At 39.5% G+C, this 22,868-nt stretch overlaps 1 protein-coding gene and 1 long non-coding RNA gene across 6 annotated transcripts in view; both read left to right on the top strand.

The window, feature by feature from the left end:
- Axud1 (AXIN1 up-regulated 1) overlaps positions 1-22,868 on the top strand; it is a 32,554-nt gene that overhangs the window by 2,980 nt on the left and 6,706 nt on the right. For 2 of the 5 annotated variants that reach the window (XM_031918853.2, XM_031918857.2), the window contains exon 2: positions 6,007-6,083. The exons of 2 other annotated variants lie outside the window; for them this stretch is intronic. In XM_031918853.2, the coding sequence (XP_031774713.2) occupies positions 6,056-6,083 (28 nt within the window). In that variant the 5' untranslated portion in view covers positions 6,007-6,055. Of the gene's footprint in view, positions 1-6,006; positions 6,084-20,540; positions 22,509-22,868 lie in introns of those variants that run through there. One more of the 5 variants, XM_031918861.2, reaches the window with a different exon arrangement.
- Positions 9,074-10,338, top strand: LOC147656377 (uncharacterized). Its single transcript, XR_015294598.1, has 2 exons — positions 9,074-9,747; positions 9,820-10,338. It is a non-coding gene; the product is annotated as an uncharacterized LOC147656377 (long non-coding RNA).

The following is a 22,868-nucleotide window of genomic DNA, read 5'->3' on the forward strand; positions in this document are numbered from 1 at the left end:
AAATATGCTACATTGAATATATCACGTAAATAAAGATATGTGGGAAATATTAAAAAAAAATCTATACATTGTTAGTATTTTAAATAACTTGATTACATGTAATTTGATCTTCAATTAAAAAAAAAATTGCTTAAGAAAAAGATATAAAATGTAACAATAGTTAATTACATAATTTTATGCTTTCGTGATTTTATTTATTTATTACTTTTATTTATTGAATTTATTAAATTTTATTGCGTCTTATTAATGTTTGACTTTTGATATTATTAAAATTTTTATCATTTGAGTTTATTTTTTAAATATATATTAACTTTTGATTTTTACTATATATCGTGAAATTGTTATTTTTTATTGGAGATACGAGAAAGAAACAAAGTTGCAAAAAATTAATTATTATTTTGTATATTAAGTACGTAAGATTACACGTAATATTTTTAGGTTAGGTTAGCTTTTTTTTCTTTAAAATGTAAATATCATAAATTATTTTGAAAGTAACTATTCACTAACTTTTAATTATTTGTTAAAAAAGCTAATACACGATGATTGATGGGATTGGAAAACATTGGAAACCATATTAGAAAGTTCTTTGCAAACCTTATAACCATATTAACTGATTTGCTATGAAAGAATATATTCGTACGATATGATATCAATATCAATGTATCAATATATGATATCAATATCTATCTTCAATTGTTGTATATCAGGTAGTCCTCTTCTGCTCTCTCTTATTATTTCATTTTTTAACAGAATTTATGCAAATTTTGCTTATTATATTTATTAATTTACGTAGTAGTCCATCAAATTCATCTAAAAAAATAGTTATATGAATTTCAAATAATTGCTCAAATATTTATCAATTTATTTTCTTTTGGAAAAATTGATTAACCGATTATAGATTATTAGAGATTATCATATAAAATATTGAATTCAAAGATACATCGCAATAATTTAATTTTGCATATTATTTAAAATTTCTTTACTTATATTTACTAGTGAATACTAAATGAATTTGAATGAACAATGAATTTATACAAAGAATTGATATATTTTACTAAAAAAGAGAATATGTTTATATGAACGTAAAGCGAATTCGTTGCTTTTATAATCCTGTTCTGTGTTGAGCTCTTCTCTCTCCCTCTTTTTTCTCTTTTTCCCAATAGTTTTGGATTTATTATTTTTCATTAACGAACAACCAGTGGATTCAGAGGTGGGTGGTTGAGAGCGTCGAGTGAAAAATGGTAAAATAAGAAAGAAGATGAGAGAGGGAACATTGCGATGGTTGGGGAAGAGAAACAGCAAAGGGAGAGAGATGAAAACAAAGCGAACACAACTGCCAGGGTAACAATGGCGCATCGACCCGCCAAAACTCGCGCTGATGCGCAGAAACGCACGCGCCGCATTTGGTCCGATCGAGCAACGTGTTAACCTATCTTTTATATTTTTCGTATCGTAATAATTTTGTCGATTCAATCGATTTTCTGGCTAACAAGATAAATCGAAATATATCATCTTCGTCATCAGTTCGTCATCGAAAGGAATATTGCGGCGTGTAAACGCCGTTGAAAAAAAGAACTAGACCTTTATTCGCCCGATGCGCAAAAGCATGCGCAGTAGATTCTTGGAAACGACCGACTCTTGATTAACGTAGTAGCTTCTCTACGATTAAAATTCTTTCAATTCTGTTTTAAATTTATTTTTATTTTGATACAAATTGTTGAATTTTTGATAATAAATTTTGTTGGTTATCGAAAAAAAAAAATTTATAGTAAAAATATTATTCGATTTAATAGTATTGATTTTATTTTATGTTATGTTGCAATAAGTATTGATAAGAAAAAGTTATTGCAGTATTGGTGTTTTTAGAGTAACTGTATCTGATGATACTAACCACTGCTTTTGATATTTTTTTTTAATATCAATATATCGAATTTTCCTGTTATAAATAAGAAATAAAAATAATCAAATTAGTCATTCGATTATATTCTCAAAATGAGAAAAGGAATAAAAGAAATAAGAAATATTATATAAGATTTAGATGATTATTGAATCTATATAAACAGATATATAATCATAATATAATTTCTATATACATAGAATATAGTTTTTTCTGCAATTCTATTATTGTATAGTATAAAATAAGCTACATAAGGTTTAAATTGGAAAGCCCAATTGGATGAGGTTGACGATGTTCCTCTCTACTTTTTCTTCTTTTGGATTTCAATTTGCAATGCGATGTAACCTCTTCTAGAAATCGCTCCAGATATCCTAGAAGACTTTTCGTTCTCGTTCGTTCTCGTGAACGGAGCAGGACTGAGAAGTATGGTCCAGGATGGATGAAGATCAGGTGCTGTGGTTGCCCTGGCAACCGGCATTGATCCCTCCCCTCTTGTTCTACCATCCTTTTCGTCTCTCCTCCACCACATATTATTGGTCTCTCTCTCTCTCTCTCTCTCTGTTGTATGTATGTATGTATGTATGTATATATATATGTATGTATACCCTTTCCTCTTTCTTTCTAGTGTTGAACGCACAGATACAAATATACACAGATTTGTATACATATATAGATTCGAGAAGGCATGGAAGAGAAAAATCTTTTTTCTTACTTGATCTTACTTGTTATACTGCTTTTACCTTTTTTCTTTTTTCGAACCGCTCTTTATTTTCGTTCAAACTTTCTACCTCTCTTTTCGTTAGCTTCGAACTCAATGTCGATCATTCGTCATCTTCAAGAAAAAGATTAAGATGATACGAAAAGATTTAATAAAGCAGTGGAATCGAAGAAAGAAGGAAAGAGTGTAAAAGAATAGATGTGCTACTTTGTCAAAAGACGATTAAATCGAAGAAAGGAGAGGAGGATAAAAGAAAGAAAAAGAGACTTAAATAAAAATTCTTGATCTCTTAACGGAGCGTTACCAGGCAACAGATATAATTTCCATTGTTACGGTTACGGTATAAATATTTGAAACGAATTCTTTCTAACTCTTTTTCTCTTCGCTTGCTCTCTCATTTATCTATCCGTAGAAGTGCTAAAGATTATTAGTATTATAAAATTACAATTAATTTTATCTCTTCTTTTAATATCATAGAAAATTTATCATAATTTTTTTTTTTTACTTAAGAACAAGAGACTTATCACTATCCAAAATTCTTTTAATTCGTATCATATACATTTTCACACTAATCTTATAATAATTTAACTCTGAACAAAAACAGAAATTCAAAATTCCTCGAGCGTTTCTCCCACGTAACGGATTCTTTGCTGAAACACCTCTCTCCATTCCAGTTGAAAGCTATCCATTTTACTTGGCCATTGTTGCTCCTTTCTTCTAGCTTTTCTGGTCTTCTCATTAACACAAAGTGGTTGAAAGAGGTGCACCAGTTTGTTTACTGTCATTTGTTCGCTTGGTCCCTCTGGGGGTGTAAACTGGACGCCGACCAGTGGTGACCTCGCGGTCAGGGGTTAACCTCTCCGTGGTTGAGACAGATTAGGATAGGTTAGGGTCACGGACCACTGGATTACCATGAGCGGAAGAGGGCTTTCGACGACACGAGTCCTTTTGATCCATACCCGATTCCAAGAAGATTCAATGTAATCTGAACGAAGGTGGATTTGCGAAACGTCGCCTCTATTGCCTACGATGGCTCTTAATCGTTGCACTTGTTTCTAAATGGTTCAAGGTTAGCTAAGATGTTTCTTTTTGTTTGGAATGATTTTTTAAAAGACTCTCACATTGTCATCTGTTTTTTCTTCGATTTAATACTCTACTTTTTTAGTCGATCGAATGATTTTCGATAAATTGTTTCTTTAATCGTAAATTGTAAATAATTCGAATAATGTACAGGCGTAAATTTAATCGTCGAAATTTATTCTTATATCGATATATTGGTATTGAGATTCGACTGTCTTGATTTTTTCTCTCGAATTCGAAATTAAATCTGAATCGCTGCTCTTTGGCTCTTGAATTATCTTTGATCTTTATAGCCCGGACAACAATCAATATTTCACTAACCCAGTTGTTTTACTTCCAAAAAAACAATTTCAAAGTATTTTCGTAATATATTCATAATATATTTTATACATTTCAATAAAATTATGGCACAGAAGGAATATATTCTCCAAGCCTTAGATATTAAAAAAACGAAATATTCAACTCGACTTAAGTTTCAATTAAATAATAATTCAAGTTGGATAATTCAATCTTGTTTACATTACCTAACACTTATCATCAAATCAAGACTATCTTAACATTTACAGCTGAGCTGAGTGGAGTTGCTCATCCGGCAAAAACGTCATTGCAATTTAATTGACCAAGTTGCTAGAAATTTATCGAAGATCCGAAACTTTCGAATTATCCGACCTCTCGTCTCGACGCGTCAACGACGGTCGTTAGCGAATTCCACAAGTGGAGTTTAATCGTTCGTTCTTCAAATCGATCGGATTGAACTATCCGTGGCGCCCTTTTTTGCCGCGTGGAAAGTGAAGTCTGCGCGCTGAAGATTAACCGCGATCCGACGATAAAACTTGGGAATTAGGAATGGTCAGTTACACGGGGAATCGAAAGACCTGCGTTGATTCGAGGGGGTCGTCGCGACGACCACGCTGCTATTGATGCGCGACACCGGGACGCCTAGCGAACCCTCGATTCCATCTTGCCATTTCTCACTCCCATCTCTAAAAATCATTCATTTCCGCCCCCGTGTTTTGGTGTAAACGCTGAACAAGGGAACGAACGAGGTATGCTTACTTTGAAACATTCGTCTTCGATTCGAGGGGTGGAAATTTGAATGAATGCGATCGAGTTTCGAGAGGAAAGTTGGAAATGAAAGTGAAAGTAGAACGTATACGGTGTATTCGAGATTTTGAAGCGAGTTAGCTATTGCAGTTACTTATCTACGTGTCGTGTTAACTTAGATATTTATTCATCAGTTTGCAACTTGGCTATTTTTCGCAAGCTGTTCTCATTCGAGTTCGAGTTCGAAATTCTATTACTCCCACATTTCTCGTAAAATGACATTTCGTAATGTACGGCAAGTTGGTTGGTTCTCCAATGGGAAAATGAAGTAGGAAGGACGTGATTGGTAAAGTGGGAGAGCCGATTTGATTTCATCGGGAGTGGGTGGAGACGAAGTTTACGTAATGCAACGTATGACTGGATTGAAGTTGTGTGTGACTCGTTATGAAAAGTGACTCGAATTACTATGAAAATATCATTATATAATATCAAATTCACGTTAAACGATATAAATAATATGTATGTATATTCGTATACAAAGAGGATCGATCTTACTTATAACTTTGCGCGTTCTCAAATTGATCGAATCTAAGGGAATCAAAGGTGCTCGACACAAAGTCAAAATACCGGGAACAAATAGCATGAAAAATGTCGGTACAAAGTCGTCTGGTTCTTCTTACACTGGTAAAACGCATCGTGAGCCGAAGTTTTCGCGAGTTCTTAGAGGATGGAAGTTTCGATTGGCGAGCGTTCCAATGGAACGTATATATAGATCCGTTTCTAGTTTCCACCCTTCGCTTTGTCGACGTCCTTCGGAGGGGATACAATGCTCGTACGCGTTGCCAGTCTATATGGAAATCCGTTATCGCGTTTCACTTCATGAATTCGAATGTTATGAGAGGCAATGAATTTAACGCTGGAGGGACACTTACCAACCGGGGGTGGACTTGTCTTCTGTTTTACGTCTACCCTTCTACGGTGTCCCTTGCATTTCGTGTCCCTTTCCGCTTTACAACTCGCTAAATTATGCTTCGTTTCATCGGATTATACGCTCGATGATTCTACTTGTAATTTAATGCAACGTTTTCAGACTTGTGCAATCGCTCTTATTTCCATCAGTGATCGATAATCGAAGCGAAATTGTTGTCATCTTTAAGTTATGCTATAAGTACGTAAGGAACGGATATAACGTTTCGAAAAATTACGAGATGTAATTAATTTGATCGCCACGAAACGAATTGTCGCTTATTATATTTTATTGTTTTAGGACGTCTTAAATATTATTACAAGCAATTCGGTGGAGAGAGAGGACTGCTATGGCCCTTAGTTGCGAGGTGATTAATTGTAAGTAGATCTTTTTCCAAATTTTAAGTCTTCCTTTCCTTTTTTTTTTTTTTCTAACCCTGGAAACGAAGAGACAAAGATATATTTTGGATATATAATTTGATTATCTTTATCTTCGAGTGAATTCATCCGATAATTCACAGATGCTTGTGTAGGTCGGGCGTTTGGTATTTAATTCTAACGATAAGATAACGATAAATCTGGGGTACAGATTTTATTCGAAGCAAACACCAGCATGTTTTTATCATCATCTTATGCAGAACTTGTTATTCTTACGAGCTTGCTAAAAATATTAATTTTTTTATATATAGAATATCTAGGGGATCGATAAATCCAGAGTGAAACATTAAACGAATAAAAAAAAACAGGAAGTTCTTTTTCTCTCAGTTGAACGTAATATTGATCACGTAAGATTATCATGTGTTCCGATTCTTATCTATCTCACATCCTCGAGACCAACTCTAGATTCGATATTTTCTTCAAACTCTAATTACTCATCATTTCTACTTATCGCATTCAGTAGATACGAGGTCTTCCGTAGATTGTAATTTTCATTCTTTAAATACAACCATTACGTTATCAATATCGCTTTGAACACGCAAGACAACATATTTGTCAAATACGAAAAATTTTTCGAGGACTTTAAGGACGAGCGGCCTATTAATTGAGTATTCTCGGTGAAAAATTTCAGGATAATGGAAAAGTATCGTTTCTTCCGAAAATTTGATCGAGAAGATTTGGAAGGTCGAGTGGCAGGTGGGGGCCACTCCACAACTGTCTCCCGTTTCGTCCCCGTTTCCTCTAAAATTGATGCGGTTTCGACATCGTTCTATCTAACAATGGCCGTTGTGAAACTCTCGCAATGCTCGGCCAGCCAGCTCGGGCCGAGCAATCTCAGGATGATTTTGCAACAGGCGCTCGTGCGTTCGTTCCACTTGCATTCTGCCTTACCGGTCGCCTAGGATACTTTCACGTTCGACAAAAAAACCATCGTCCATCGTATGACTACTGATAATTCGATTCTCTTCGTACGATACGCGTAATCGAGAGATCGAGGATGGATTTAATTGGATTTACTGGATCGCTTTGCTCTTTAAATGAAATTTACGCTGGTTTTTATTCCTTAGAGTTTCGAATTCTAATCTTTTGCCATTTTCAGATTGACAAATGGATTCAAGTTTTAAACGTGTTGGAATCGTGTGACCAATGATTTAGAAATTATAAGATAGGATAATTGAAGCGGTTGCGGAGGACCTGCAAAATAAAATGATTCGAGTTGTTCATGGCATAGATGAGGCATAAAAAAGTAATCAGAATTCTGATTTAATATTTCCAGGTTTTTTTTTTCCGTTCTAAATTCCTGTAATTGAAGATCATTAATCGAACATCCTCTATGATCGTTTTCGCAGGAATTCGCGCACTCGATTCTACGTTTTTATCCTTGCAACATGTGGCACGCACAAGAAGGTGTTCTTAAGGGGGCAAGAAAAGAAGGGATATGGGAAAGTCGATGGATTTGAGTTAACAGGAGACGGCAGAAGGACGAATTATTTCCTTCATATACGTAGAGGTAGCCGCAATCGCGAGAAGTGGGTCAGATCCGTTTTCTCCTTTGATCTTCGAAGTGGTTTGATCGCATTTTTCTTCTGATTGTTCGCTTTTTTCCTTCGCTTCCATCTCGGCTAAATCATAATTCATAATTCGAGGAATGACCAGTGCACGGGATCACAACGAAATTTAATTAGATTTCTCGTTTTATCGTATATGAACGATAGGATCCAACGATGTAGCTAAGGTGGCGATCTTTTTTCGTGATGGCGGAAAAGTTGCGACCGAGATTCACTTGCAGCGTTTTATTGCGCAGAAATTACTTTTCCAACTCTATCTGCAGTAAATTCGAATCTGCCGCGATTATTTCTACGAAACTTTTCCAAGAGAAATATACTTGAAATGTGCTGTACTTCTACAATCGATTTGAACAATGCTGATAATGACACAGATATAAGACGAAAGAAAAAAGAAGGGGAAATCTATTTTCATTCTACTCAATTGATTATTAATTTTTAATTTCAATCCGTTATAACTAACCTCGTTTCAAAATTATTTTTTTCAATTTCTTTCACTTAGAATAGAATAGAATATATTCCCCGTGACCGTGTACATTCTATTTTCAGATATGTTAAATTGCGTCTGTTCTCGTAAACTTTGAATCGTCTTATCGTAATATCCTTTAGCAACCATTCTTAACCTTTTCTCAAATTCGTAACGTCATTTTGAAAATCTCGATCTCAATAACTATCTTATTTCACGTTTAAATATAAACTTCCATAAGTTATCCAATTATACATACGTGCATCTGTCTCGAGGGAGACGAAATTTCTGACGTATGTGCCAAATAAATCAATCAATCCTCCATCTTCGATCTTCCGATAGTCCGTCCACCAAAACGAAGTCGTCGAAACCTGTAGCTCTCGGTTAATGCTCGATTCGCGTCCTGCATAAAACATAAAGTATATTAAGCAACACGGGCAAACAATGGGAGGCCGGGAAACCGCGAAGCGTTCTTCTGGTTTGTTTTGGCGGCGTATCCGCGGGGTTTTTGCCCCGCGTAAGCGCATCACGGCGCGTGCCCACGAGAATGACGTCATCCCCCGTGAAAACGTTACGAGCGTGCTGCGCGCGCCTCGCGATACTAACGAGGCGCAGCCACGCGTATGGAAGTGTAAGTGTGATGCGCGCGCATCGATATGCATGTGCACACAGTGTGCGCGTGTGGATATAATGCGCGCGCATCGATATGCATGTGGACGCAACGTGTGCAATGCGATCGCGATATTTTCACTGTTCGTCATCCGGTTCTCTGTGTCGTTCGTCCTACTACGTCTACGTGACGTCAAACCCAAAGCTATTCTGGTCCATGAAGAGATGGTTCTACGCCCATCTTGCGATCGCCCGATGAAACGTGGGTCGATCGATCGTGAATGCGTTTCAGAGGCATCGTTTTTGCCTGGAAAATAGTTTCGGGATACACCAGCCAGATTCTGAAAACTGGGACAGGGGAATCTATATAGGATGTTTTTGAAACGAGATGGGATCGAAAAAAGTTATTGGTGATATTTTATTCGAGATGTATTCTGGTGTTCTATAACTCCTTTTAACGTGTCTAATCTTTTAAGTATTTTTGCCTTTTATCTTCGAGTCATGATGTGATACATACTTTTCATAACCTATACAATTTGGTCATTCCTATAACTTTTAGCTGAATTTTCTTCGAATTCTTGAATTCTTCCTCGTATTTTCTTCTGAAAAGATTCATTTAGCTTTGAATGTGAATCCATGTCAATAAACCAATATCTTTGAGTACAACCGATGTATTTAAAACAGTGTACATTAAGACAGTGTGATATCTTAGGTCGATTGTGAAAGATTGGCAATGCAAATTGGGTGAATACGAAAGTTTAAAATAAGTCGGTATAAATATTAGTTCGAATCATACGTTCGGAACTCATAGTGTTTTGTGATCTCGATCGTCCATGTTAAGTTTTGTTTTTTTGTTTTTTTTATATACCGAATAATTTAATCTGTTCATCAAGCCAATTTTTAATGAAGATCTTTTTTTTGGCACGGAATTAGTGAACAAGTGGCGAATCAATTATAGTCAAATGTAAGTAAATATAATACACGTATATCCAATAATTCCACGCAATAATAATTTCACGCAAAAATTTATTTTTAGCTAACAGAATGGAACAAAATAATCGAATACTTGTATTAATCAAATCACGGGTATTAATTCAATTAATATTACCAAACTCACAGGCGAGTAATTTACCTAACGATCGATGTTCCGTACTTGATACTTATCGACTTATCGAATCGCACCAATCGAAATTTTCGTTCGTCTCTAAATCTGTATAGACAATGTTGGAACAACTTTCGTTAGGCGTTGGCCAACGGTCGAAAATGTTCTCCTAAGTACCGATATAAATCAAAGGGTGGATTTAACGAACTTCTCCTATATCGATCAATATATCTCCTTACCTTAAACATAGTTTTCAGGTATTGAAAATTATAATTTTCTGGAAATTAATCTTTGACAAAATAATAACAAACCATGCTTCGAGAATTAGAATATTTTAGGATATTTCCTTATTTCCTATTTTATGATGTGTCTTTATCCGAGTAAAGAATTAAAAAGAAATATATTGAAATAATCATGTAACGAAGATAAAATTAAATAACGAATTAATCCTCATTTACTGTTCAATATGTGGAATAAAATTGAAAGGATTTAATCGTAATGGACCAATTCGAGGGATAATTTAATTAAGAAAGAAGACAGTCGCGTGTCGTAAAACGAACACGAACTTTTTATCGAATAACAGAAGCTCGACGTCTTTACCCCTTTCCATAGCTGTTTTGTTCGATTTTATGTAAGCCTGGCAGATATCGGAAATCTTGCGAGCGGCTTCAACCCTGAAGAAGACCCTCGAGGGACGATCGACGCGGGTAAAGCGGTGACGAACAAGTGGATATGGAAGATAGTTATTTCTGTGTACGAGAAATACGACGATGCCACGCGTGTTCTCTATTGAAAGAATATATAATATTTTCACAGGAGGAAATAACACTTCTAATATCGTGTTATTCGCCGTCTTCCACTTTTGTTAACGGAATGAAGAGTTTATAATTTTGAAACAAATTATTTCTGATTTTTCTATACTGATAATTAAATACTGATCATTGGATATCTAGAAGGGCATTACAGAGATAAGAGTGAATTATGAAAGATAAAGGAAAAGAAGATTACGTTTTAGAAAGAAAAGAATAAAATAAGAAACATATATGGAAAGATTGAGCTCATGTTCCCGTTAACCAGGACTTCATTTCATGCATTGGCTTTCTTCGTCGAGAGGACGTTGCTTCCTCTTGTTTAGTTTGAATTATTTTGGTCTGGCTAACAGAGAAAGGAATTAAGCGAGAGAATTATAAGAAAATTCTTCGATTATGCACGATATTAATTACAATTCGATATATTTTCAATGTTTTTATTTTTTAATTTTTCCTCGTGAAAAGAATACCACTTTTTTGCTTTAGATATTTTGAATACCATTTCGTTTCTCATTGAAATATTTTTCGTAAAGAGATCAGATGAATGTTATCCTGAAACGCTTTCTTGTAATATCCTTGAAATATTCCGCTTTGCTGCATTTTAATCTTAGAACGTGTTAAACAAATATAACTTTAGAACGTCCCTCAAACACCTTTGAAATGTCCTTGAAATATTCTATTTACCTTACTTTTCGTAAAAAAAAAAAAAAAAGAAAAGAAAAAATAACTTCACTCTTCGTTCATACTACGTTCAAACGACTCGAGTCTCAGAGGAAAATAATGACACGAGTTTTTTTCACGACTCATTTCGCGAAATAAGCACTAACATCATGGCACTTAGCACTCTAACACAAACGCGCGTAGTAGGTGGTCTTTAAACATAGCGCGACGTAGTCTTCTTTAGAAATGATAAAACTTCTCTTTGTGCCCAACAAAATGAGTACTAATTACACAATAATTAGAGAAAGATGTTGCGATGGTTACGCGTTGGAACCGCCGACAAGTGCGACAAAACAATCGATCGTAACAGGTAGGCTAGTCTCTCCTTCTCCGTGGACAGGTTACGGATAAAGAATACATGAAAGGTTTTTTTTTTTTTTTTTTCTTCCTCTTCGTGTCTATGTCTTCCGGTCATTCCAGGCGACTCTTTCTCTGACTTCGGTCTGTCGAGCATTTTGCATTGCCCACGCTGATCGACGATGCACGCGCGTGCATGCACGTGTCTACCGCCCACACGTACGTGGCAATGCACAGGATGCATCGGTCGACGGATGATTCGATCACCTTGCAATATCTGTCTCTGATACACGGTTCAGCGGTTTTCGGTTTGGCCTCTTTTTTTCTCTCGACCGCTAAAGGTCTTTCGACGGGTTATTGTTTTTGGTATCGGAATTTAGGGATGTTAGGTGGATTGGAAATGTTTTGTGCCGATGCTATTGAAAAGGATTAAGGATTCGAGCGAGTTATGAATTGATCTTCATTCCATAAATTGCATTTTATAAAATAAATTTTCTCCTTCCAAATTGATGATCCTCGTTATTGTAAAATTTTAATAACACTTAATCGTGCTTCGAGAAATCTTAGCTACTCGATATGAGAATAAACACTATAAACGACTATAATTGATATTGACGTTTACTCGCTCGAGGATGACATCGTCGAGTAAAATATATCGGAATTCGTAAATTACATCGCAGTTAAACCGCGAATCGTGGATCTTATATAAACCGTAATGCGCTCTGAAACATGTGAACATGCACGTCGGTATGCGTGTACGTAAGTACGTGCGTGTGCATGCGGTGGTGCGAGAAACCTATAGTCTCGTCTATTGAACCGGGTAGAATGAGCGACGTGTATGACCGGTATACCAGTGTGGTAACACAGTGTGAGTCTCGTATTTACGCCGGTGTAAACGTTCCATATAATCCTTACGGAAGCTAGGTTTTACAGGGAAAATATGGGCGTGAGAATATAATTAGGAAACACTTGTGCATGAACTTGACTCATAACTGGCCATTAACTCGTTACTTATACGAGACTTTAGGTAATGCACCTTATCGTACGGTGCATTAAGTGTTCATAAACGCCGATTTACTTCTTTACCGGTGCATTATCAAAACGTGTTGCGTGAACAGTTTTCTCCTTAAAAACTTCATCTTCTCAAGCGGAAAGATTCTTATTCCTGCTGCTACTTTATTCGAATATTTCGAAGGGCGCAGATTTCGAAGGTTGTCCTAAAGAAAGTCACGATTTTTTTTTAAACTATATACTTTTCGTAGAAGGAAAATCACGTCATCTTTGATGCTTCTAGTCACAGTGTGATTCAATCGGATCACTTTCTTCTATTCTCGATCAAAATTTTAATCTACGTATCGATTAATTCCTATCCCAAGGGATCGGACAATTTTTATCTCTCGTAATTTTTGAATTTTAACTGGAAAAGGAAAAAAAAAAGGACAGTCATCCTTCCGTGGAACGAAAATTCTGACGGTGGAGATTTTTCCAGTCATTCCTTTTTATTCGTCCTTTCAAATTTTCACGACTTTGTACCTCTGACAAATTGTGGGCTACAACAGCTTGTGCTCTACATAGCGGAATGTGTATACGCCGATTGTGTACCACGACACACGTAATAATACTCTACGCCCGTTATCTTCCCACACCTCCTCTCCTCCATTTTCTCCATCCCCCCTCCACCTATGCGTTCGATTTGCAGTATCGATACACACACACACGCACGCACGCACATTTTGTGTGACTGCAGCCATCGGGTTAACGCCGGTAGTACGTACTACGAATTGAATGAACGCGTCAGTAATCCTCGTACAGGATGCCCAATCAGCGCACGAGGATAAATCGTCGTGGCGTGTATCGATTTATAATAATACCCTTTAACCTTCTTTCTTGCTATTCGCTTTAGATAATCGTTCCAGTTATGGAAAAATAAAAATGAAAAATTAATGGAAACAGTTCGAACTCCTTTAGATATTTGCTTTTGAATAAAACGTAATCCAGTGCTGGTTGCTTTGATAAATGTGCGCTCGGATTCGCGTGTTTATCATCGAAGGGAACGATAGCGTTCTATTTGAGTAGAATATAATCTCGTAATTATAATCGTACACTTTTTATATTTTCATGACTCACTGCTAACTGAGATATGGTCGACCGGCGATGACACAGACGCTTGCTTCGTGGAAGCAGCATCACGAGTTGGTGGGTTGGTTATCTACCACCAAACGAATGCGCGTCCATTAATACGATGAATATATATTTTACGTGTAATCTCATATCACCCTTATCGGGATCACGAGTCAAAGAATCTAGTAATCTCGATCTAGACATCTCGATAAATCATTGTACACTGTTGCGAAGAAAAATTACGAAGAAAGAAATCTTTCAATAAGATTTCGCGATAGTTTCGTCCCGTACAGGGATAATCCTTTGCTGGTAGCGAGCGTTGGAGATTTACTATCCTTTGATGCTCGTTCGCGAATCCATCAACGTCACGGGGCCATGTTTCATCCGCGGCGCACGTCCCGGAACGCGCGCGTGTGCCCCACATCGCGGACGTGAGCAGCCGCCACCGGAACCGGTAAAAGTTCACCATCACCGTTCGTTGAACAGTGTCCACGCATTACGATCACGATCATTAAAAAAAAAAAAATTTCATTCAGCATATCCAGAATTTCTGGTTCCATTCGCTTCCAACTTTCTGGCGCAGCTGCGTCGGTTTGTTACGGTGTAGTGCCATGAGCGTGGAGAGTGTACGAGAGAAAATACGAGGGTGGAGGAGCGAACGGGGTTGAGGGAGGGGAAGAGAGAGAGAGAGAGAGAGAGAGTCCATGGTATGTATGCACGTGGACTGCTATAGTGCTACACTGCGGTGGGATCGATTCGGCCGGAGGTGGAACCCCTCCACCCCCATTTACAAGCCCCAATATACACCCCCGCAGCTCACCCTCCATCTCCTTCGCACCCTCGCGAAATATCCATAGGTACGTTCATCTCTCCGCCTCCACCATCCGCCCTCTCTTTTTCCACCCTTGTCCTTTAGCATCCTCGTGGTCGTGTTGCTTCTTGTCAGATTTTTTTCTCCCCCTTTTCGCCTCTCTTTCTCCTCTCCTTCCTCCTCCTTCTCGTTTCTCTCTAACGAAACAGGAATATACTTTTGGACGGCGGAGGGATGTACGCGGTGGTGGCGATGTAATGATTATTCGAGACATTTCTTTGATTATTAGGAACGAATGAGACGATGAATGCTTTCGGTTGTGTTGAATTTTTTTTTTTTTTCTTTTTTTTTCTTTTTTTTTTTTTTTTTTTTATTTTTTTATTTTTTTTTTTTTTTTTTGTTAAGAATGTTACGCGTCGAGAGCGCATTGAGTGAACGACGACTTCAACGAGCATCGTGTGCGACCACCTCTTTTGTCATATTTCTCGTTCTATGTATATTCTGTATAGCGCGAATGCATTACCGTTCCTTAGGCACGGCGCCGATCGATACGCTTTGCCGATGAAAATTGTAACAAGAAAGTTTTCACGCTGAGGATCGCGCTTTCACCGTGTTCTTTGTCTCGCGCGTAACGCTTAACCATGTAAATTCTATTCGGAAATTTTATTTCCCTCGCAATCGATTCTTTCCGCGTTCGAGCAGGGTATTCGAATTATCATTTAAAGCGTTACATCTGTGTGAAAAAGGTGTGCGTGGTTGAAGACGCGAATCAATCCAAGTCGTAAAAGTATAGATTCCCCGGGCATGCAACAATGGCCGATACGCCACGGTTTACACACTGCACGGCCACGCGTCCGCACAAGAGCGGAGCGTGTTACCATGTGCGACGAATCAGAGTTCCACTACCAGTGGATTATTAAACAAGACGCGTAATGAATGGCCGATCGTGTAACTCGCGGTGAAATTCTCGACACCGTTGGCGAATAATTCGTTCGAGTAATCGAGGGAATTGGCTTCAGACGAGGTGTCGATACGTAATCCCGATTGATCGATGCAATCCCGATCGATACGATTAATTTTCCTCGATCGATATTATTTTAATCCACGAATTTACGTGTCGAGATAAAGAAAAAGAAAGAAAGAAAGAAAATATGCTGCTATAATTAAAAAGAATGAGGGGGGAACGAACCGCGCGAGCCAATAAAAATAGCGGATTAAAAATAATTTTATTAGGGTCCCCGATTCCTTTCTTTCCGCTCTCCCGTAACGACCTATAAAAATCCGGTTAATTTCACAGGCCGATCTATGAATGATCGTCCCGCATCGATTCTGAGATTTTTTTTTTTTTTTTAGTATTAATAGTCGGGAGAAGTGTTTACAACGACGAACGCCGTGCGAGTCTTCTCCCGGTTGTATAGAATGGGAGGGCACAGAATGGGTGGTACATTCCACAGCTTCCAGGGAGGCCACTGAGCGCAGGAGGCTGCATTATATTCCGCTCCCTCGCTCTTATTATGCCAAAGCGACCTATACCATCGTGCGTTCACGGTGTGTTGAAGACGCGCGCGCGCGCGCACACACACACACGTATCGTGTGCTTGTATCACGGATACGCTCCGTGCATCGTGGTGTGGACACCTCCCTCTCCTCTCCTCCCTCCTCTCGCATACATCTACGATGGGTACAATGGATATATATATATATATATATATATATATATTTCCGTGAACACCCGGTTTATACTCGTGCAAGGAGAAAGCATACACGAGTTTGGTACGCATGTTTCTCAAATATGCGAAAGTATACCTGTATCCGCGTGTGTTTGTGCATAGGCACGATTTGCGATTCCGTGTTTCGCAAGAAGGGGCCACACGAGCAAAACGAATTAGCAACTGGTACTCGAGCGGTTCGGTACGTTTTCAGCGAGCGTTGCGGTTCAGTAGTGCGACGCGATACATAATCATCCTTCGACGAAGGGAATGATGAGTCGTTCGCGTTTTCGATTCCTGAAAAGTACCCGAGCCCAATTTATACGGCCGTATAAGCGTCAGCCCCTCTCCGTTTATTTGATTGAACCGAATGGCCATGATGATATTTACTCTGTCGAGTTATCATATAATGCGAAACGAAGAGAGATGATCGGCGTTGGTCGTGCGAAATTGTTTTCGTATCCTCGTTCGTTCGGCCTTGTCTTCTGTTGCCGCGTTGCGCCCTACTACCGTACCCACCGCGTGTATTAGTTGCACTCGCTATAGTTGGAGCCCGCACTATGCCGTCCTCCTATAGTGATGCGCCATAGTGGCGCGCGCAGAGAGGATATGAGAAAGCGGTGCCAGAGAGGCTGGGTAGAAATGAAGATAGAGCAGGAGATGCGACTGGAGTGAGAGAGAGAGAGAGGGAGAGAGGACGAGGACGGAGTGGGAGAGAAAAAGCAATAGCATCTAGAGTGTGGATGCGAGGGAGACAGGATTGGGTGGGAGTAACCGAGAGATCGAGCGAGACACGGATATGGAAGCATGGAATTTGTGTGAGAGGCTCGTGAGGGAAGAGGATGCGAGTATTAGTTGACCGGGGGAAGAGAGAGGGAGAGGGAGAAATACTACTGATGAGAATGGGGAGGAGAGAGGAGGAGCGAGAGAGATGGAGATTGGTTATGAGAATGTATTGGTGTTTCACTGGTAGAAAGGCAGCGTGTTCGTGTTGGCCGTGTTCAAAGTTGTGCGCCCGTATAGGTGAAAAACCGACAGCGGAGCCGATAGAGAGGGGGCGGAGGTGGAGGAAGGTAGAGGAAAGAGAAAATGAGAGAGTGGGGGAGGGAGAGCGAGCGGACGATAGAGAGAGAGAGAGAGAGCACCTCGGACCTTTCCCAGAAAGCAGAAAGCACGACGGAGCAATATCGCAGCGTCTGCCGGTGTTGTAAAACTGCTTTGATCTCGTGTCTCGCTCGTTCTCGCGACGTTTTAATATGTTCCGTCTCTGTTCCACCGATGGCCCCGCTCGGTCCTTCCCCTTCGCGGTGGAGAGTTTAGAAAAGCCGACGAAACCCGGGGCCAAGCCGCGTTTTCGGTTCTTTTTGATGAAAATTCGTATCAAGGCCCGATCAAACTGTCCCTTTTGAATGTCCTCGCTTCTGAAAATCTGCACTCGCGGCCCGCCAGAATACGGGAACAAGGGCAGCGATGTTAGGCAATTTTCTACGTGCTCGCTTCGAATAAGGAGAAAGAGTTAATCGAACTCTCGACGACTTCGGGCTTCAAAGAAGCTCGATGTTTTACTTAAAATTTACAAAGGATCGCGTTTCTAGATGCTTAGAAAAAGAAACGAATCTGAGTAACATTTAGTTATTATTTTATATCTTTATTCTATATTGTATACTTTACTTATTAATCCAAAATGAAATATGAAATATCGTATCGTAAAAGTAGCGATAAATATTTGTGTTCGAAACATTGAATACGTTCAAAAGTTAAACGTAGATTTAATCTACGGCGATAGATTAAAAAGGTGTTCGTTCTTTATCACGAACGTTTCATCTAATACAAAGTCTCTCTGAATTTGTAACCTTCATGCATAAAGTTAACGGTACCGGATGAATTATTTAATCATTAGAGGAAATTGCAACGAAGAAACGGGAATAAACGTAATATGAATTCGGTGCTCGATTAGGAAAGCGGTGCTTATTCCTTGTTGTAACTCTTTTACGTGATTTTCCATGCACCTGTTCGTCGCGTGTAGGCTTACAAGTCGTGACGTATGTATACTCTCGTGTGTACGGGGTTGAGTAAACATCGTCCAGGAGACGTGCAAAATTTCGCGATGTGGCTCAAGAACGCGACCTTGATATTCAATCGACAATCGAGGTTGGAAAAAGAAATCGAACACGGGCCAACTTCGATGCTGCTCAATTATATGCTTACGTAACAAATCGTTTATTCGTTTAACGTGATACGTTGAAACGTACAATGATATGGCGTAAAATTTCAATGAACAATGTAATTGAAAACACAGTGGATCGCGTTCCATCTTTTTGGAATGGAATTATTCGTGATCTTGGATAATTAAAGGGGATCATCTGTTTCAGTAATCTTTTCACTGAAATCATGTCGCATTTCTTTCAATATTTAAGAGAAAGGACGAGAGAGAGAGAGAGAGAGAGAGAGAGAGAGAGAGAGAGAGAGAGAGAGAAGAGGGGGAGAAAGCGAGATTCATTTCCATCCTATCTCTTCCAAAATCAATGATGGTTGTGCGTCGTTCTATGGACGAGAAAGAAGATAAAAATCATATAAAATTAAAATTTTCAAATTTTAAATCTTTCCGTTTTTCTCATATTTTTTTAACGCAAAAATTATCGAAGATAGTTTTTTTTTCTTTCTTTCAAATTTTAACGTTCACATTCAACACGAACATTTGCAAAGCGACGAATGTTGAAGCCATGGTAACAGGATCGAGTCTCCGTGTTCCTTCTGTAGGTTAATGCAGAGGCGAAAAATTCGTGCGAAAGACATTGAGAGAAAGAAGATACTATAACGTGAGTGTCGGTCGCGTAGGGGTGAGAGTTTTTTTTCGCTCGACTCCGTTTTTTTGATATTTTGTCGCTGCATGAATGTACCATTACTTTCTTGTGAAAAAAGAAGAAGACAGAAAAAAAGGCGAAGAAGAAGGAGTGGAGAGAAAAAAAAAAGGAAAACGGGGGAGGGAAAAAAACAGAGAGAAAGACTGAAAGGAGACGAGCACAGGGTTGTCGCTGTACGCCTTCTACTTTCGCAGCGTAGCGACAATTACGGCAGTCGTGCAGCCCCGCGCAAGCGCCACGCTCTCTCGTTCGTTGAACCTCATCCGTGAGAGGGACGCGCGCGTGTGTGTGTGATAAAGAGAAAGAAAAATATAAATGTGAGAAACGAAGGAAGAAAATCGAGGCGGAGAAAGATAGAACGATAGAGAGGAGATAAAGAAAGAGGATGGAAGAGAGGAAAGGAGAGGAGAGATCGCGAAAGAGAGAGCTGGAGTGTTCGTAGACAATACCGCGCCAATTCTGCAAGCAACGCCACCTATGCAGGACTTTCTACTTTTAAAATGCATTACGTTGGAGCAAGAACCGAGGATCGTGTTGCGCGCATGAATTTTCAAACATCCGGATAGTTGTGCGAATATTTAGGTGACGACTAACCGATTTTTGTTTCTACCTTTATAGAATTAAACTCGAATAATAAATTTTCAACGTTCGAAATCGATTTTATCCGACTAATAGAATCTTCTCGAAAAGATAACTAACCTCATATATGTTCTTATTTCTGGATATCATCGAGAGAGATCCGCAACGAATCCAGCAGAAATGTCGAATGTAAGGGTAATGATAAGAATGATATAGTCACTTGGTGTACATTCGCTTATGTAACGATGGAAACCTGTTTGGTATACTGTGAATATCCTCTGTATCAGTGGTTTTCATGAGTATCATTTTTGTATAAATCGGTTTTGTCATTTTGTTTTTTTTTTTTTTTCCTTTTCTCTTTTTCAAACGAGATCGGTTGTTGCAGTCGAGACGTTATATCGCGTAGCCCGTTGGACAAACACGGGCATTACCTTGGATGTTTCACAGAGGCTGGTCAATCGTTCGAATCGATAATACGCGATGATTCTCCGCAGTTACACGCGGGAATCTTTCTATTTCCTGTATTTATAAGTAAGGACTTTTGAATCGGAGTTTGATAGAGGTATACGAAGGCCTAGAATTCCCTGTGGATAAACAGAGAGTGTCGTTGCGTACAATGTTGTGATCAACCTTTTCACCGATGATCGCACGATAATCGTCGACTGTCGGCGAGCAAGTGTAAGGAGGTTAATTTAAATAATTTAAAAACTATTGGATGTTGAATCGTTACATGTCTACGACGCTTCTTATTTTTTCCCCAGCCGTTTTGCCGACTTTGCAATGAATATTCTGCTCTACATCGAAAAAAATTCAATTACATGCTTCAACGGTATTCGAAAGCTACTTGATAATTCTACTTTTTATAATGAACTATGCTTAACGTCTCTTTCTCAGTTGTGTTTTAGAAAAGAGAGCGAAAAGAAGTCTAAGACACTATGTACTTAGTCTAGAAAAGTTAATAATACCAATCGTTAATTTTACACGCGTGTATATACGCGTAGGCGTAACCTACGCGCAGTGTGTCTCGATCGGCCACGTATAAGAGTGCGCAGAAAATAGAATTATCTCTATAAAGGCCGCGGAATTTCATCGATGTGATCAATGATTGACCGTTGGAAAAAAAAAAAATGTGAAAACACCATTCACTCGCGCCCACCGTTCGTGTTACCTTCGATAGGTAGGTGTAGGTAGATAGGTTTCCTCTGTACGTTTCGGATAAATATTCGTGTTGAATGTTGGAGGCATCCGCAGGAACGAGAGTTTTGGGAAAAAGGCCGAAAATAGAGGCGAAGATTGATCGTGCGGAGTTGAATTCCGTTCGATCGGCCGTTGAGAACCACCGCGTTTCGTAGCACTATACACTGTATTACACATTCACAAACACGCATACTCCTACGTATAAAGTACGCGTGTACCCTTCACTAGTGCAGAGGAGAGAACCGAGGCGAGCCGAAGGTGACCGAGTAGCGGCGCCGAACGGAATCGTCATCGACGCGGCGTCGAGGCAGCTACGCTCACTCTGCTCCGAGCTGTCGAACGCGACGCACGCGCCTCCGCTTCGCTTCCTCCTTCTCTACGAGTTATACTCTCCACACTTAGAGGCATATTTCCCTCGCTTTCTCGCACCGAGTATTATCATCATCATCATCAAACGAGAGAGGAGGCCCGTATCTCTCTCTTCTTCTGGGAACATTCAGTCAGTCAGTCTGTTCGTGAACGTCCAACTACTAGTTCTCGCTTCAAGCCCGAATCGAGCATTATTCCTGCTCGTATCGTTCTCGCGCTGTTTGCTTTGGATCTTTCATCGACAAGGTTGTTTCTCTGAATCGCTCTTCTCTCGTGTCTCTCGCACACCAGCTTTCGCTCCTCGACCCGTGCTATCTCTTTGTTCCGAATCGCACGAGAACAGAGATGTCTTCCGTTAGAACGTTCCATCTCGTTTAATCTCGCTCGATCGTCGACGTCGAATTTCTCTCGGTGTTTCATACTCGGGGAAACGAAACGAGTAAACGAAATCGAGTTCTCCGATTCTTCGTATTTTTTTAAAACCGTAATTTTATTCTCTTGAAAAGTTTTCTATCTGTTTTTATCCAAACTCATCGAACTCGTTCGACGATATTGGATTTTTCGGACTATCGGTCTACGTGACTTCTCGCAACGCGTTCGTCCAATAGAGAGTTAAAGAAGCCGACCCTCGGAGAACTCTTGCAGGCTGGTTCGTCGATAAAATTGGAATCGTTTTCCCCGAAGGAAGCCGTTCGCGTATAGCAGCCCCCCGTGCGCACAATCAGACATTGTTGAATGCCGTGCAACTCGAGAGCCTACGCACTACGATTGTCCTCGATGGAGGATGCCAATCGCTCCGCGACTGATCTCAGGGACGATAGACGGGTTCGAGGGCAGAATGGAGGCAGCTGGAGTTGCGAGACGACTTAAAGGCTTTGTTGTCGTGATAAGAGATTGTCGAGGTCGAGCCTCGTGTTCGGAGGTTCGGGCTTTGCGCGAGGACAGAGTGGTGTGGAAGGTGGGGACGCAAGATCGTGTGGCTCGAAGGTAAAAAAAAAAAAAGAAAAAAAAAAGAAAAAAAAAAAAGGAGAGAGAGAAGGAAAAAAGAAAGAAAAAAAGATATTACGAAACGGAGAAACGGAAGACCAAGAACCCGTTTACACCTGGTTAAGTTGCAGAGTTTTCTGGGGTATATAAGGGATACAAGGTGCGCATGGTAACCGAAGGCAGACAGAAACCTCCCCCTCCCCCTCCTTTCCTCACCCCACCCCACCCCTCTTTTCCTGCCAGCTTTGAATCAATAATCTCCGGCCAGGATTATATGCAGAGTCCCTTTTATATTCGGTGGCCCGATAAGAAAGATATCGACGGATTAAAGTCACGGGGTGATACGCGCGTGGGATCGGCGACACACGCAAGATGGTGAATCGGCGAGAGGAGGGCGTAGAAAACTATGGATTAGATTTTCGGGATATGCCCGATTTATTTATTTATTTTTTTTTTTTTTTTCCCCCTCCTCCGTGTTGGCATTCCACTGTGTCTTTCTCCTCCGGTTTACCGGTGCGCG

Source organism: Apis florea, unplaced genomic scaffold (genome assembly GCF_048593485.1).
Source record: "Apis florea isolate Af1SG1 unplaced genomic scaffold, ASM4859348v1 contig_3793_pilon, whole genome shotgun sequence".
NCBI classification, from domain to species: domain Eukaryota; kingdom Metazoa; phylum Arthropoda; class Insecta; order Hymenoptera; family Apidae; genus Apis; species Apis florea.